The sequence below is a fragment of the Harmonia axyridis genome, chromosome 7 (genome assembly GCF_914767665.1).
Source record: "Harmonia axyridis chromosome 7, icHarAxyr1.1, whole genome shotgun sequence".
Classification (NCBI taxonomy): domain Eukaryota; kingdom Metazoa; phylum Arthropoda; class Insecta; order Coleoptera; family Coccinellidae; genus Harmonia; species Harmonia axyridis.
Window position 1 is genome coordinate 1,137,341 of NC_059507.1, and position 16,101 is coordinate 1,153,441.

General features: G+C 37.3%; 1 protein-coding gene across 12 annotated transcripts in view; it reads left to right on the plus strand.

Moving 5' to 3' along the window:
- The window catches only part of LOC123683871 (SH3 and multiple ankyrin repeat domains protein 3), a 124,529-nt gene that overhangs the window by 90,684 nt on the left and 17,744 nt on the right, over nt 1–16,101 (plus strand). For all 12 annotated transcript variants that reach the window (XM_045622840.1, XM_045622834.1, XM_045622844.1 and 9 more), the window contains 3 exons: nt 7,102–7,227; nt 9,715–9,895; nt 13,823–14,142. In XM_045622840.1, the coding sequence (XP_045478796.1) occupies nt 7,102–7,227; nt 9,715–9,895; nt 13,823–14,142 (627 nt within the window). The remainder of the gene's footprint in view (nt 1–7,101; nt 7,228–9,714; nt 9,896–13,822; nt 14,143–16,101) is intronic.

Here is a 16,101-nt window from a genome sequence, read left to right on the forward strand (position 1 = left end):
ATTGTCTCATAAATACACTGTGTCCGTAAAGAATGGAACAAATTCATTTTTACTTTTAGGTAAACAGACCATTTTAAGAAATTATCCCGAAACACGTCGATTTACCATTTTAATTTACCGTATTTTAAAGTAATAATCTAATGAACAGGGTAAATTACTTTCCAGTAATGACGTCACCGTCATTTTTTTTTTAATGGAATACTCCCATTTTGTCTCAAATTTCCGAATACTCTAGATGAGCTGAATCCAAAAATGTATCACATGTTGATTCCAATTGGTACAGGGTGGACAAAAATACAATAGTTTTGTGTGTGCTCATAAAGTAACGCGTAACATTCTCTATTAGTTAAATTAACAATATTATCAAAAATACTCATTGTCTAGTGGCAATAAACAAATAATGACATTTCACAAAAAACTAGACGACTATATTTTTTTTTAATTGATAAGATATAATTTCTTTTATATTCTGTCTGCTAGACTACAAGTACCAAACATGTTTGGAAACATCTCATTTTTATTAATCTAAAAATGTAACAAACTACAGGGTGTTACATTCAAACCAATTGCCGCTGGACAATAAGTATTTTTGATAATATTGTTAATTTAACTAATAAAGAAAGTTTCGCGTTACTTTATGAGCACATACAAAATTATTGTATTTTTGTCCACCCTGTAGCAGTTGGAATCAACTTGAGATACATTTTTGGAATCAGCTCAGATAGAGTAATCGGAAAATTGAAACAAAATGGGTGGGTTCCATTTAAAAAAAATGACGGTGACCTCATTACTCGAAAGTAAATCACCCTGTATATCAGATTATTATTTTAAAATACGGTAAATTAAAATAAAAAATCGAGGTGTTTCAGGATTATTTCTTAAAATGGTCTGTTCAGCTAAAAATGAATTTGTTCCATACTTTACGGACACAGTGTACCGGGTTTTTCACCATGAATTGACCCCCCCTTCAACTTTTTTACTAAAAGAGGTACAAAAAATGTTTTCTACAAAAGTTTCACGAAATCGACCAGTGTTTTTAAAAATGATTTCACAAAATGAAATATATACAGAGTGGGCAACATACTGATTGCAACTTTATTTTTTCAAATGGAACACCCTGTATATTTTTCTATATTTGACTAGCTCTTTTTCCCCTCGATTTCGAATATATAACATATGTTTGGTCTATTTCTCTCATTCTGATTACTACAGAGTTTCAAATTTTAAGAACCACCTGGCAAGGTAAGTAATCAGTTTTCAAGTGGAAGGCTGCGATAATTCAAAATGCCCTTTTTTGAGTTATCTCGTTGTCAACGATATGACATACGTTTGTCATTGAATGAAGATATTCATTGAATATGCGCTACATAGAAGCGGAAAAATTTGAAATTTTTTCCCTTTATGTGAAGAACAATAAAAATAAGAATGCTACAAGAAGAGAAAATATGGAGTTGCATCCAAATCATCGAATTCCAATTTATAGTGAAAAACGTATATCATATAACAAGATAATTTAAAAAAGGGCATTTTGAGTTATCGCAGCCTACCACTTGAAAACTGATTACTGAGCATGCTAGGTGGTTTTTGAAATTGGAAACTCTGTGGTACTCAGAATAAGAGAGATAGAGACCAAACATGTTATATATTCGAAATCAGGGGAAAAAGAGCTAGTGAAATGTAGAAAAATATACAGGGTGTTCCATTTGAAAAAATGAAAATATGTTGCCCACTCTGTATATATTTCGTTTTGTGAAATCATTTTAAAAAACACTAGTCGATGTCGTGAAACTATTGTGGAAAACATTTTTTTATACCTCTTTCAGTAACAAAGTTAAAGGGGGGGTCAAATTATGGTGAAAAACCCGGTACATTGAAGACATGACCATTCCATCTGACCGATTTCCAATTCCTCACCTATATGTGTGTGTGTTGTGAACTTCCCGCTAGGTGAATTGGAGCAGAACTTCGTTCCAACGTAGTAACCTGAGGAATTCGACTTGGACAGCACATTCCATTCAATAAGAGGCTTGTTTGCATAGAACCGCAAACACGAAATCCTAAGGAAAAACTTGTTGCTTGTGTAAATACTGTGACTCCAAACCACAAACGGAAACATTTCACTGGATTTGTTTGGAGATGTCTTCTTCTTCTCCGGCTTGTTCCGCGGTTATGGAATTAATATGTAAAGGGGGTCATACACTGTCGCGCAAACTTGTAGTTTTTCGTCGTTGTTCTATGTCGCGATGTTTGTCATATTCCAATTTTTTGCCGAGAATGGTTTCAAACCTTGAAGTAATAAACATAGATAGAGGAAGTATATCGTCGGCTAAGAGTGTAAATCTGCTGTTTATTGAATGTATTTTCATCAATAAACTCTCTTATTATTATTATTATTATTATTATTATAACACTTACTGTACGGTTTTTTTGGTCTCCTGTAAAATTGTTCATTATGGACATAGCAGATTTACACTCTTAGCCGACGATGGGTCATTTTCAGTAAGCAAATTTTGTCCCCAACATGAACTATCAAATTTGACATATAGCGCGCGGAAATGAAAACATATCAGTGATACGATATTCCACTCAATTTGCGAGTTTCTCCACAAAGAACGCACTTCTCATGTCCCATAGTGAATCAACGTTTCATATCAACTTAAAATATGTTGAAATAAATACCTAAATATATCAGAAATTCAGAAAACAAACTTCAAGCGCGCCAAACGACGTGAAACAACCGATGACACTAGGAGAGCAAAAGTTGCCAAACCTTGGATTTGAGCAGGTAGATACAGATAATAATAAATATTCTGCGTTCTATAAATTCGACAATTAGGAAAAATATCAGATTCCAAATACTCAAATTTGTACATTTAATCGGGAATCACTCAAATAAATCTATTTCATTCAATATAATACACATTCCAACGATATAGTAAAATTGTGGATTTGAAAATATATTACAATCTGACAACGTAATCTAACCATGTTGGGGACATGTAAAAATTGCGTATACTCCCTCTATATATGTTTATTACTCTATTGGTATCCTCGATTCCCTTCATAATGCTGAAAATTGTCAGAAAAATAGCTTATTACGTATGGGTTGTGCAAAATAAAAATTTCCAGTTCCCAATTTCCTCAATAATACCTACTGAAAAATCGAATCTCCTTGAAAGAATAAGACTCGCCCACTTGACTCGATACAAGAGGATAAACCATTCTGAGCACTCGGATAGAAAACCCCAAATTGATGGATCGGCAATTTCTTAAGTAGCTTAAAAAGAATCGGAATTATTCCCTTTCTCTTCCATAAAAATGAAAAGTTCGTGAAAGCGTAATGTTATATCTCTTTGAGGATCCCAGGGGAGAATCGCAATTTGGAACCGAATGGACCTGAGGGGAGAGAAAGGAAAGATGCGCTGTTATCCTTCATGGGGGTAAAACCACAAGAGAATCTAAATTAGTTCGTTTTGACAAGTTGCTGAAACAACCTACGTTTTCTGAAATAAGATGGATGTTGGGAAATGTTTGAGGTTGTTGGTGTCCAACTGGTGGATAGGTTGGAGTATGAGCTACATTTTAATATCCACTTGTTGGATTTGTAAAGTGTGTTTTTTTTAGAGCTATAGAACTTTAAATTGCAATAAAACAACGATGGATTATTCGATTGACATGAATTTTATTTATCCGCAAGATGATCTTGTGGCATTACATTTTAAATATGATTTCTGGCATATGACCGCCACGGCTGGCTCGGATGTAGTCCAATCTGGACGTCCAATTTTCGATGACTTTTTCCAACATTTGTGGCCGTATATCGGCAATAACACGGCGAATGTTGTCTTCCAAATGGTCAAGGGTTTGTGGCTTATCTGCAAAGACGAATGACTTCACATAGTCCCACAGAAAGTAGTCTAGCGGTGTTAAATCACAAGATCTTGGAGGCCAATTCACAGGTCCAAAACGTGAAATTAGGCGGTCACCAAACGTGTCTTTCAATAAATCAATTGTGGCACGAGCTGTGTGACATGTTGCGCCGTCTTGTTGGAACCACAGCTCCTGGACATCATGGTTGTTCAATTCAGGAATGAAAAAGTTAACGTAACGGTGTTTCGACATACACCTGAGGATTAGCTCCACTCAAAATGCGGCAGTTTTGTTTGTTGACGTAGCCATTCAACCAGAAGTGCGCTTCATCGCTAAACAAAATAAAATGGACGTAGTGCGCGATACGTATTCCGCACAGAACCATTATTTTCGAAATAAAATTGCACTATTTGCAAGCGTTGTTCAGGCGTGAGTCTATTCATGATGAAGTGCCAAACCAGATTGAGAATAAATCACTTGACAGCTGTTGAATCGGTCGCCATCTTGAACAGTAAAGCCAACTTAAAGTTATATACCTCGAAAAAAACACCCATTACATAATTCACTGCGTTTTCAATGCTGATCTTAGACGTCGTTTCCCCTTTCTTCATGCTGAAAATCTATGATCCCAAACGAGAAAACGAAAGAGCAGATAAAAAAGACTGTACGTTGCTCTAGCGGACCTTGTTTGTTTTTGCTGCTGGCCGAGCAATAGGTCGCCGAGGCCATTGCCCTGCTGAACAATCGTGAAGAAGCCGGGCTGCAGAAAGTAGTGTACGGGGAGAAGTACCGGCGAACGTACGGTATCGATAGTACTCTAGTACCTACGGTAACAAGAAATGGAGGCTGTGTGGTACCTTGCCTATCAACTTTTGCGCCACACAGTTACAGATCGATCTGATGATCGTGAACGTTGGTATGGCGCTACGATCTGGATTTCTGGCATTTTTGCCGTAATGAATGGGATTAACGGTGACGGTGATGCCGAATCTACGCATTTGGTCGGAGATCTCACGATTTAATTGCGAATTGATTCATGGAGAAGAAAATGTGACTTGTTGTGTTGCGAGTGCCTAATGGTGCTTTTCTTATTTAATCGAGTGAAGTAATGAGAGTACCACTTCACTCAATATTAGGCCAATTGAAAAGTCATAGATGGCGGTGCTAGTATTAAATCCATATGATTTTTAGTTAGTCCCAACCTTCAAACGATACGTGTCGAAATTTGACAGCAGTCCGACTATTAGTTTGTAAGATATTGCGTTGTGAGTGTAGCTACTTCTGTTATTTGAAAGAAAATAAAAAAAAAGAGAATTTCGTGTGCTGATAAAATATTGGTGTTTGAAGGGAAAAAATACAGTGAAGAATGCATGAAGAGTGTCTGGGGTATGCACCAGGAAAATCAACTATAATTGATTGGTGTGCTAAGTTTAAATGAGCACCGAAGACGGCGAACACAGTGGACCCCAAAAGAGGCTTTCACCGACGAAAAATCAAAAAAGTTCACAAAATAATCTTGAATTACCGTTAAGTGAAGTTGATCGAGATAGCAGACATTGTGAAGATATCATCTGCACGTGTACATAATATCATTCACGAATATTTGTACATGAGAAAGCTGTGAGCGAAATGGGTGTCACGCGAGCTCTCAATCGATCAAAAGCAATAACGTGTTAATGATTCTGAGCTGTGTTTGAAGCTGTTTAAGTGCAATAAACCTGTATTTTTGCGTCGATATGTGACAATGGATGAAACATGGCTCCATCATTTCACTCCGGAGTCCAATGAACAATCAGCTGAGTGGACTGCACACGATGAACCAAATACAGAGCGGGGAAAATCTCAACAGTCAGCTGGCAAGGTTATGGCATCAGTGTTGTGATATGCGCAAGGTATAATATTCATTGATTACCTCCAAAAGGGCCAGACCATCAACGGCGATTATTATATAGCGCTATTGCATCGTTTAAAGGCTGTAATCGTTAAAAAACGGCCCCGTTTTGAAGAAAAAAAAGGTGATGTTTCATCAAGACAATGCGCCGTGTCACAAATCGATGAAAACAATGCCAAAATTGCATGAATTGGACTTCGAATTGTTTCTGCATCCACCGTATTCGCCAGATCTGGCCCCCAGCGACTTTTTCCTGTTCTCAAACCTCAAAATAATGCTTGGTGGAAAGAAATTAAGCACCAATGAAGAAGTAATCGCCGAAACTGAGGCCTATTTTGAAGCGAAAGACAAATCGTATTACAAACTGGTATGGAAAAGTTGTAAGATCGCTATAATCGCTGTATCGCCCTCGAAGGCTACTATGTTTTTTATTTATTTATTTATTCGGTTTCGGGATACAAACAGGAATACTCCCAGAAAAGTATCATCTGATACATGAGAAACTATTTTAACAACATTCTATGTTGTACATAAATGGCAACATAACATGAAACAACAAAATAATCACTGAAAGAAAATTCCTTTGATACTCCGCTTGAATGATTTCAAATTTACATTAAATGGGTCTTAATCATTATAATATTGATTAAATAAACTACACATTCTAATAAGGCGAATTCCTGCCAAGATTAGTATTGAATCTACTGTGAACAAGTAGAATAATGTTGAATAATAAAATCGAATTTTTCCAGAAGAATGTGTTTTACCATAGTAGGGACTTTTCAATAAACTTGTTATTCCAAGACAAAAATAAACCAAATATATCATGAAGATATATTATTGTGAAGGGAATGGAAAACAAAGTTGTCAATTTTTTGATATTTACCTTTATCAAGTGGACCCAATAAACTTTTATAAGTATAAACTTCATTTTAAGACACCTCATTGTATGAGGAATATTGGGGATGATTCATTTTCTTTTGGGACACTCTGTATATTTGACAGTAAAGGTAAGTCCGGGGAAGAATTTCGTTCTATCGAATGAACCCTAGCTCCAATTATGTCTGAAGCCTGTAAATGCTTAAAATATCCTACTATAATATTTTTAGGAAACCCCCCCACGCAAAAACCGTATATTTGAATGAAATAAAACGATAGCTTTCCATCTCCTGGTCTTGTTTCCGTCATTCAGAGCCGAATATTAAACTTTCATATCCCATTTCTCTCTCCGCTTTCTTAACTTAATCCCGGGATGCTGCAAGCCCCCCCCCCCCTCTCTCATCTGCCATATACTTGAGGACATAAACATCTCCCCATAACGACCTTATTTTGTTTTTCAGGAACTCAAGGAAAGCTTTAATTACGGCCTGTTCAGCCCTCCGGAAAATGGAAGGGCCGGGAAATTCCTGGATGAAGAACGTCGTCTCGGGGATTATCCCTTTAACGGACCTGTGGGATATCTGGAGGTGAGTGAAAGACATCTTTTCCCATAAGAAAATCGATTTGCGGATTGAAACTTTCGTTTAAACAATTTTGAATTGAATTCCAACCCTGGATCATTTTTATACAGGGTAATTTTTAGCTAACCGACCAACTTTGCCATCTGAAAGATCATATAATTATAGAATCAATATTTTAAGGGGATCATACATTATAGATATGCACTTTCTATTTGCGCGATAGTGTGTGACCCCCCTTAACATATCAATTCCATGATTATGTGGCCTTTCAATTGAGGCGTTCCATATTTGAAACTCACTCTGTATATAAATAAATTTTTGAACGATTTTTCGATTCTAAAGGGTGTTTTTTTAGAGCTATAGAACTTTAAATTGCAATAAAACAAGATTATTCGATTGACATGAATTTTATTTATCCACGAGATAATCTTGTGGCATTACATTTTAAATATGATTTCTGGCATATGACCGCCACGGCTGGCTCAGATGTAGTCCAATCTGAACGTCCAATTTTCGATGACTTTTTCCAACATTTGTGGCCGTATATCGGCAAAAATACGGCGAATGTTGTCTTCCAAATGGTCAAGGGTTTGTGTCTTATCCGCATAGACCAATGACTTTACATAGCCCCACAGAAAGTAGTCAAGCGGTGTTAAATCACAAGATCTTGGAGGCCAATTCACAGGTCCAAAACGTGAAATTAGGCGGTCACCAAACTTGTCTTTCGATAAATCGATTGTGGCACGAGCTGTGTGACATGTTGCGCCGTCTTGTGGGAACCACAGCTCCTGGACATCATGGTTGTTCAATTATGGAATGAAAAAGTTAGTAATCATGGCTCTATACCGATCACTATTGACTATAACTTTCTGGCCATCATCGTTTTTGAAGAAGTACGGACCAATGATTCCACCAGCCCATAAAGCGCACCAAACAGTCAGTTTTTCTGGATGTAACGGTGTTTCGACATACACTTCAGGATTAGCTTCACTCCAAATGCGGCAGTTTTGTTTGTTGACGTAGCCATTCAACCAGAAGTGCGCTTCAACGCTAAACAAAATAAAATGGACGTAGTGCGCGATACGTATTCCGCAACCATTATTTTCGAAATGAAATTGCACTATTTGCAAGCGTTGTTCAGGCGTGAGTCTATTCATGATGAATTGCCAAATCAAACTGAGAATAAATCACTTGACAGCTGTTAAATCGTTGGCCATCTTGAACAGTAAAGGCAACTTAAAGTTATATACCTCGAAAAAAACACCCGTTGCATTATCAATATGGACATGTTATTTGCGCAATAATGTATGACCCCCCTTAACATATTAATCCCATGATTATGTGGCCTTTCAATTGAGGCGTTCCATATTTGAAATTTTCGAACGTTTTTTTGATTGAAATCAAATAATTCTACTGTCATTCGATTTAATACAGAGTTCCATTAAAAATTTCATTGTATAATAAAACCTTCAATATAAATGTTCACTTTATGTCTATCGGTATACTTGATTTGATCCATTCATTCAGCGTCCTGTACAATTCAAAAAAGCAAGGCCATTTTTAATAATCCTATACACCGATATTATTTATTCAGTAACAAAAAAGTGATGAAAATAATCCATCATTATGATTACCTGTAGTCATATTAATATCGTTTTTAATTCTGATCACTGGGGTGTGACTTTGTGGAAGGACTATGTTTTCATGATGTTCCATCAAATGGGAAGATTATATCCTTCCATCAAATTTAGATCAAAGAAGATTTAACATGATATAAATTATGGAAAATCTATTCATAATTATTTTTTACGGAATTCATGAATGATTTATTAATTGAAAATGTCTCTTAGTAGTAGATTCTTGATCTCAAAATATGAGGATTCTACCCAACATATCTTGTACAAAAATTTCTAGTTTCCAAAATATTGGGTGTTCAAAATTTAAATATGATTCGGATTTCCCCGATTAGTTTTTGAGCTTTTACAATTTCTGTATGAAAATTAGAATTTTTACGTTTTTTAGTATGGGGATTGCTAATTTGAACTTCAATTTAACATTACTAAGGGAGTGCGCTAGTAACACTTGGATTTAAATCAAATAATTTGACAACTTTGTGTCTAATCCTTCACAATATCATATATGTATATCTATATATTTAGTTTAGTAGAATTGGAATATATTCCAAGACAAAAATAAACTAAATATATCATACAGATATATTATTGTGAAGGATTAGACACAAAGTTGTCAAATTATTTGATTTATATTAAATATCCTTTATCAAGAAGACTCATTAAACTTTTATAACACTTGGATTTTCTTGGGGAATCAAAAAAAATATACATTGTCGTACGGGAAAGTGTCACTAGATAAACACTTTGATATTCAATATACTACTTTCGGTCCAATATTGAATCACAAAAATTGGGGAAACATTGTTTTAAGCCCATATTTTTCCTCTATCAAATTTCAAGCTCATATTTTTCCTTTCAGTTGAAGTATAAACGAAGGGTCTACAAAATGATATCGGTAGATGAAAAGCAACTGAAAAGCCTCCACACCAGAACAAATCTGAGGAGATTCCTGGAATATGTACAGAATGGCCAGGTGGAAAAAGTCACGAAAATGTGCTCAAAAGGTCTCGATCCCAATTTTCACTGCCAGGATTCAGGAGGTAGGTATCTATTCCTCCAACAGTAAATTAAATTATTAAATTATACAGGGTCCTGCAACAATTGTGAGAACGACGTTGTTGAAACAATGAATCAGCCAATTAATTCAAGGAAGATCTTTGACTAATTCTAATCAGATGCAAATGAAGTTGCCGTATCTCATTTATCCGATTGTCATTCCATCTGACAAAAGATCCAACTCCCAGCATCGCACGCAATCAGATTGATATTCATGTTAGAAATTTCGAGAGTGACCCAATAAAGAAAGGGGCTTTCTCAGCTCTACCTACGCCCTTTTTTATCCAAACTGCTAGAACAACTCAGTCCGGTGATTTCCTGATACGATATCCATCGAAATTGGCAGTGGCGTAGTCAGAATTTGAGCGCCCTGGAGCTGAATAAATTTTGGCACAACCTCTCAAACACCCGCAATGTGGATTCTAAAAGTTATTTGTCTAATTTCTGCGACACCTTGTAGAACAAAATCGTGCAGGAATATCTTAGTTCCACACAAATGCATGGTTATATTTCATTATTAGAGTGATTCACCGGGATGGCCTATTAGACGTTTATAGAAAATTAATCATAATAATTTTGTGCTGATAATTGAATTCAAGACAATGATCTTTCTCCCTATAATATTTTCAGATATCTACAACTTCTATCTAATGATGCAATAATATACTGGGTGTACCATTTGAAATAAGGGAGTAGTAGTCTGTTTCCGGTATAACCAGAAATTGTAGAGATCTGAAAATACACTGCGCAAAAAAATTAACGCACATTATGGAAATCTCAAATTTATTCTACAACTGAAGGTGTTCTCAGAGATAATTATTTTTATCAGAATCCAATGATCAATAGTTTTTCTTTCGTTTGATTTTCTACACTCGATCGCTATGCAACGCGAAACACGCAATTTGACCCAAGAGGAATGTGCCAAAGCGGTAGTTTTGCGAGAAGAAGGGTGGACATACACAAGGATTGCAGAAAGGTTTGGAGTTTCCCATACAAGTGTATCCAGAATGTTGCATCGATTCAGGGAGACAGGTATGAATGTCCGAAGATCAGGACAGGGTAGACCACGGGTAACAACTGCCATTCAAGAACGTTACTTGAGAGTTTCTTCGTTGAGACAACAGTTTGTAACCGCTCGCCTCCTTCAAAATCAGCTTGAGCAAACTCATGGGGTGCAAATTAGCACTCGGACAATAAGAAATCGCCTCAGAGAATATGATTTAAGGCCTCGTGTCGCGTCAAGAGGCCCAGCTCTTACCCCAGCCCATCGAAGGGCTCGTTTGGATTTTGCGAGAGAGCATATCCATTGGGAAGAGGCTGATTGGGAAAGAGTTCTTTTCACAGATGAGTCTAGATTCTGCCTCTACCATTGTGATCGACGTTCCCTTGTATACAGACGTCCACATGAAAGATATGCTCAGTGCAATTTCCTGAATTCTACTGGTTTCGGGGGAGGATCGATTATGGTATGGGGTGGAATATCCAGATCTCAATCCGATTGAGCAGGTTTGGGACAACCTCAATAGAAGGCTGAGAAGTTCAGAAAATCATCTAGCTACTCTTAATGACTTAGGAATCCAACTCAGAGAAATCTGGGAAGGATTAGATCAGAACATTTTAAGATCACTCATTTTGAGTATGAACCGTCGTTGCCGAGCTGTTATTAACGCAAGGGGTGAAAATACCAAGTATTAAATCACTTATCAGCATTTCAATATTTTGAAAATTGGTTATTTCTCTTCTTTCACATAAGATTCGGTGAAATCCTGAATTTTTCTTCCATTTAATGTGTCTTGTTTCGTTCAAAACCTTCCCGAGAGAACATAAAAAATAAGTCAATGTAGACTTATTTTAACTTAAGAGAGAGTAGAGTTAACTTTCATTAAAATTGAGATATTCAGAATGTGCGTTAATTTTTTTGCGCAGTGTATTTTAGGGAGAAAGATCATTGTCTCAAACCCCAATATGCAAATATTCAGCTCAAAATTATGATTAGTTTTCCATAAAAAATTGAGGTTCTAATTTGAAAATCTTGAGTTTTGATAAATTGGAGTTGTCCAAGTTTATAATTCATAGTTCTCGAGATTCTTTCGGTAAGCATCGAAGTTGGGACATTCCCAAGAGCTCCATAGGTCGCCACGCCACTGGCCGCTGTTCATTATGCAATCGTCCACTCGGAGATATAACGCCATCCGAGAAAGAAATCATTCTGAAAGGATCACAGGTCAATTTTTCAAGCGTAACCTGGTCGGTCCGGAGCTGCACCGATCTGTAATCTATTTGCCGTTAATTGACAGTGGATTCGTGAATCTGGACTGGAGGTTTGTCACATTTTTCACGTTTTCTCGTTAGCCGCAATCGAGAAACTGGAATATCACGGCGAACGTTCAGCTCAGCATGATTCGATTCACGGATGCGGTAAGGTTCAGTTCAGACGTCAGGTCGCGTATTTTCTCGGAAAACGTATAAGAATTGATCGCCTCGTGTTTTATGAGGCGAGCGGAATCGGTTCTTGAGGCACGAGGTATCGGTTCCGATTTACGGAAAGACAGAATCGAGAAATGTAACAGGCCAATTGAAAAGTCCTCGGTCTACCATAGTAAAACACATGTTTTTGGCAAAATTCGATTTTATTATTCAATTTTATTATTCAACATAGTTGCCTTCGATGGCGATACAGCGATTATAGCGATCTTACAACTTTTCGATACTATTTTTGTAGTACGATTTGTCTTTCGCTTCAAAATGAGCCTCAGTTTCGGCGATTACTTCTTCATTGGCGCTAAATTTCTTTCCAGCGAGCATTCTTTTGAGGTCAGAGAACTGGAAAAAGTCGCTGGGGGCCAGATCTGGCGAATACGGTGGATGCAGAAGCAAATCGAAGCCGAATTCATGCAATTTTGCCATTGTTTTCATTGATTTGTGACACGGCGCATTGTCTTGATGAAACAGCACCTTTTTTTCTTCAAATGGAGCCGATTTTTAACGATTTCATACTTTAAACGATCCAATAACGATTTATAATAATCGCTGTTGATGGTCTGGCCCTTTTGGAGGTAATCAATTAATATTATGCCTTGCACATCCCAGAATACTGATGCCATAACCTTGCCAGCTGACTGTTGTGTTTTTAGTCGCTTTGGGTTCGGTTCATCGTATGCAGTCCACTCAGCTAGCTATCTATTGGACTCCGGAGTGAAATTATGGAGCCATGGTTCATCCATTGTCACATATCGACGCAAAAATAAAGGTTTATTGCACTTAAATAGCCTCAAACACTGCTCAGAATCATTAACACGTTGTTGCTTTTGATCGATTGTGACCTCGCGCGGCACCCTTTTTGCACACAGCTTTCTCATGTACAATTATTCGTGAATTATATGATGTACACCTTCAGATGATATCTTCACAATGTCTGCTATCTCGATCAACTTCACTTCACGGTCATTCAGAATTATTTTCTGAACTTTTTTGATTTTTTCGTCGGCGACGGCCTCTTTTGGGTGTCCAGTGCGTTCGCCGTCTCCGGTGCTCATTTCACCACGTTTAAACTTAGCGTACCAATCAATGATGGTTGATTTTCCTGGTGCTGACCCCGGAAAGTCTTCATCAAGCCAAGATTTTGCTTCAACTGTATTTTTCCCTTCAAAAAGGAACATTTTATCAGCACACGAATTTCTTTTTTCCATCATTTTTCAAATAACAGAAGTATCTACACTCACAACGCAATATCTCACAAACTAATGGTCGGACTCCTGTCAAATTTTGACACTTATCGTTCGAAGGTTTTTTCGAAAGTGAAAGCTGGCTATTCAAAATGAAACCTCTCATTGGAAAACCCTGAAGCTTCCTAGAAAAACTCTGGGCGTTAAAAATTTCAGGGTGGGTTGACCATTTTTTTTCGTTTCTAGAAACTCCCCTCACGATCTCGACGTCCATCAAGAAGCCGGCCAAGGTGATCATAGCCCTGGTGAACGGTGGAGCACTCTTGGACTACCGGACGAAGGACGGGTCCACGGCCATGCACCGTTCGGTGGAAAACAGGAACCTGGAGGCCATGAAGACGCTCCTGGAACTGGGCGCCTCGCCCAACTACAAAGACTGCAAGGGATTGACTCCCCTTTACCTCACCGTAACCCACAACGTGGATCCCCAATTCACAGAGTGTTTGTTGCACGACCACGCGTCGATAGGTGCCCAGGATCTGCAAGGATGGCAGGAGGTGCATCAGGTATGTATCCGGGATTATTTCATTTTTTGTGAAACGAAGGCGTAGGTTTACGAAAAAATTCTGGGATGAGAGTTGTAAAGGGTGTTTTTTTTAGAGCTATATAGAACTTTAAATTGCAATGGAACAACGATGGATTATTCGATTGACATGAATTTTATTTATCCGCAAGATAATCTTGTGGCATTACATTTTAAATATGATTTCTGGCATATGACCGCCACGGCTGGCTCGGATGTAGTCCAATCTGGACGTCCAATTTTCGATGACTTTTTCCAACATTTGTAGCCGTATATCGGCAATAACACGGCGAATGTTGTCTTCCAAATGGTCAAGGGTTTGTGGCTTATCCGCATAGACCAATGACTTTACATAGCCCCACAGAAAGTAGTCTAGCGGTGTTGAATCACAAGATCTTGGAGGCCAATTCACAGGTCCACAACGTGAAATTAGGCGGTCACCAAAAGTGTCTTTCAATAAATCGATTGTGGCACGAGCTGTGTGACATGTTGCGCCGTCTTGTTGGAACCACAGCGCCTGGACATCATGGTTGTTCAATTCAGGAATGAGAAAGTTAGTAATCATGGCTCTATACCGAACACCATTGACTGTAACGTTCTGGCCATCATCGTTTTTGAAGAAGTACGGACCAATGATTCCACCAGCCCATAAAGCGCACCAAACAGTCTGTTTTTCTGGATGTAAAGGTGTTTCGACATACACTTGAGGATTAGCTCCACTCCAAATGCGGCAGTTTTGTTTGTTGACGTAGCCATTCAACCAGAAGTGCGCTTCATCGCTTAACAAAATAAAATGGACGTAGTGCGCGATACGTATTCCGCACAGAACCATTATTTTCGAAATAAAATTGCACTATTTGCAAGCGTTGTTCAGTCGTGAGTCTATTCGTGATGAATTGCCAAACCAAACTGAGAATAAATCACGTGTCAGTTGTTAAATCGGTCGCCATACTGAACAGTAATGCCAACTTAAAGTTATATACCTCGAAAAAAAACACCCGTTACAAGACCTTTGTCGTTGTTAATGTGTCTCAAAAGTTCTGGCACTAATTTCAATTATATGAAAAAATGTTTCTTCGCTATTGCCTGTATAGAATTAATGAATCTAACGATTCGATATTTTGATTATTATAGATGATTCCTGACATAGGAACAACAATATTAAATAATATATTTTATAATTCGTCCTTGTTAAATTCGAGTGCAGATAATGTCATTATTCAATACTGATTTCAATTTTATCTCCAGAATACAATGCGTTATTGAATTGTTTCGTTTCATAATATATTTTCTAATGTAATTTTAAATTTGAATGATATCATCTGTTATTGTATTTATCTCCTATTTTAAACAATGGTTTCATATTATATAATATGTAATAGTTTCTCTAAAATTATTCAAATATATCGTATAATAATCGTCTCAGTCTCTACAGAATTTTCAATTTTTCCTTCTTTCTTTCTTTATTCATTGAAGTACACACATCTACGATCATTCATTCATCAAAAGTCCAATCACCATCAGTCGCTTAACATATTTTTTTCATTATTTGCTAACCTCAGTATGGAATGCCAAGATCGCTCAGTGAACCAGTTGGATCTAACACTAAATGCTTTGAGGGCTTTTGGCCAAGGCAAAGTCGACAAAGATTCAAGACACCACATTATACTGAGAATCAAGGCAATGAAAATTTTTTCCATCGGTCTTACGATGGACCGTATTGTAGCGAAGACAGGGTAAATCGAATTCCCCCACCCCTGTAATGTGACTCTGTGACGTAATCTTTCCTCTTCCATTTTGTTGATGAGTGCGGGTATCAAAACGAAAAGATCAAAGAATTGTGAATATTATAACAAAACAGGGTGGCCATTTGGAAATGAATCAGAGCTACTCATGGACCAACTGAAGACATTCTTCCAAAACACCAACACACGTTGATCTA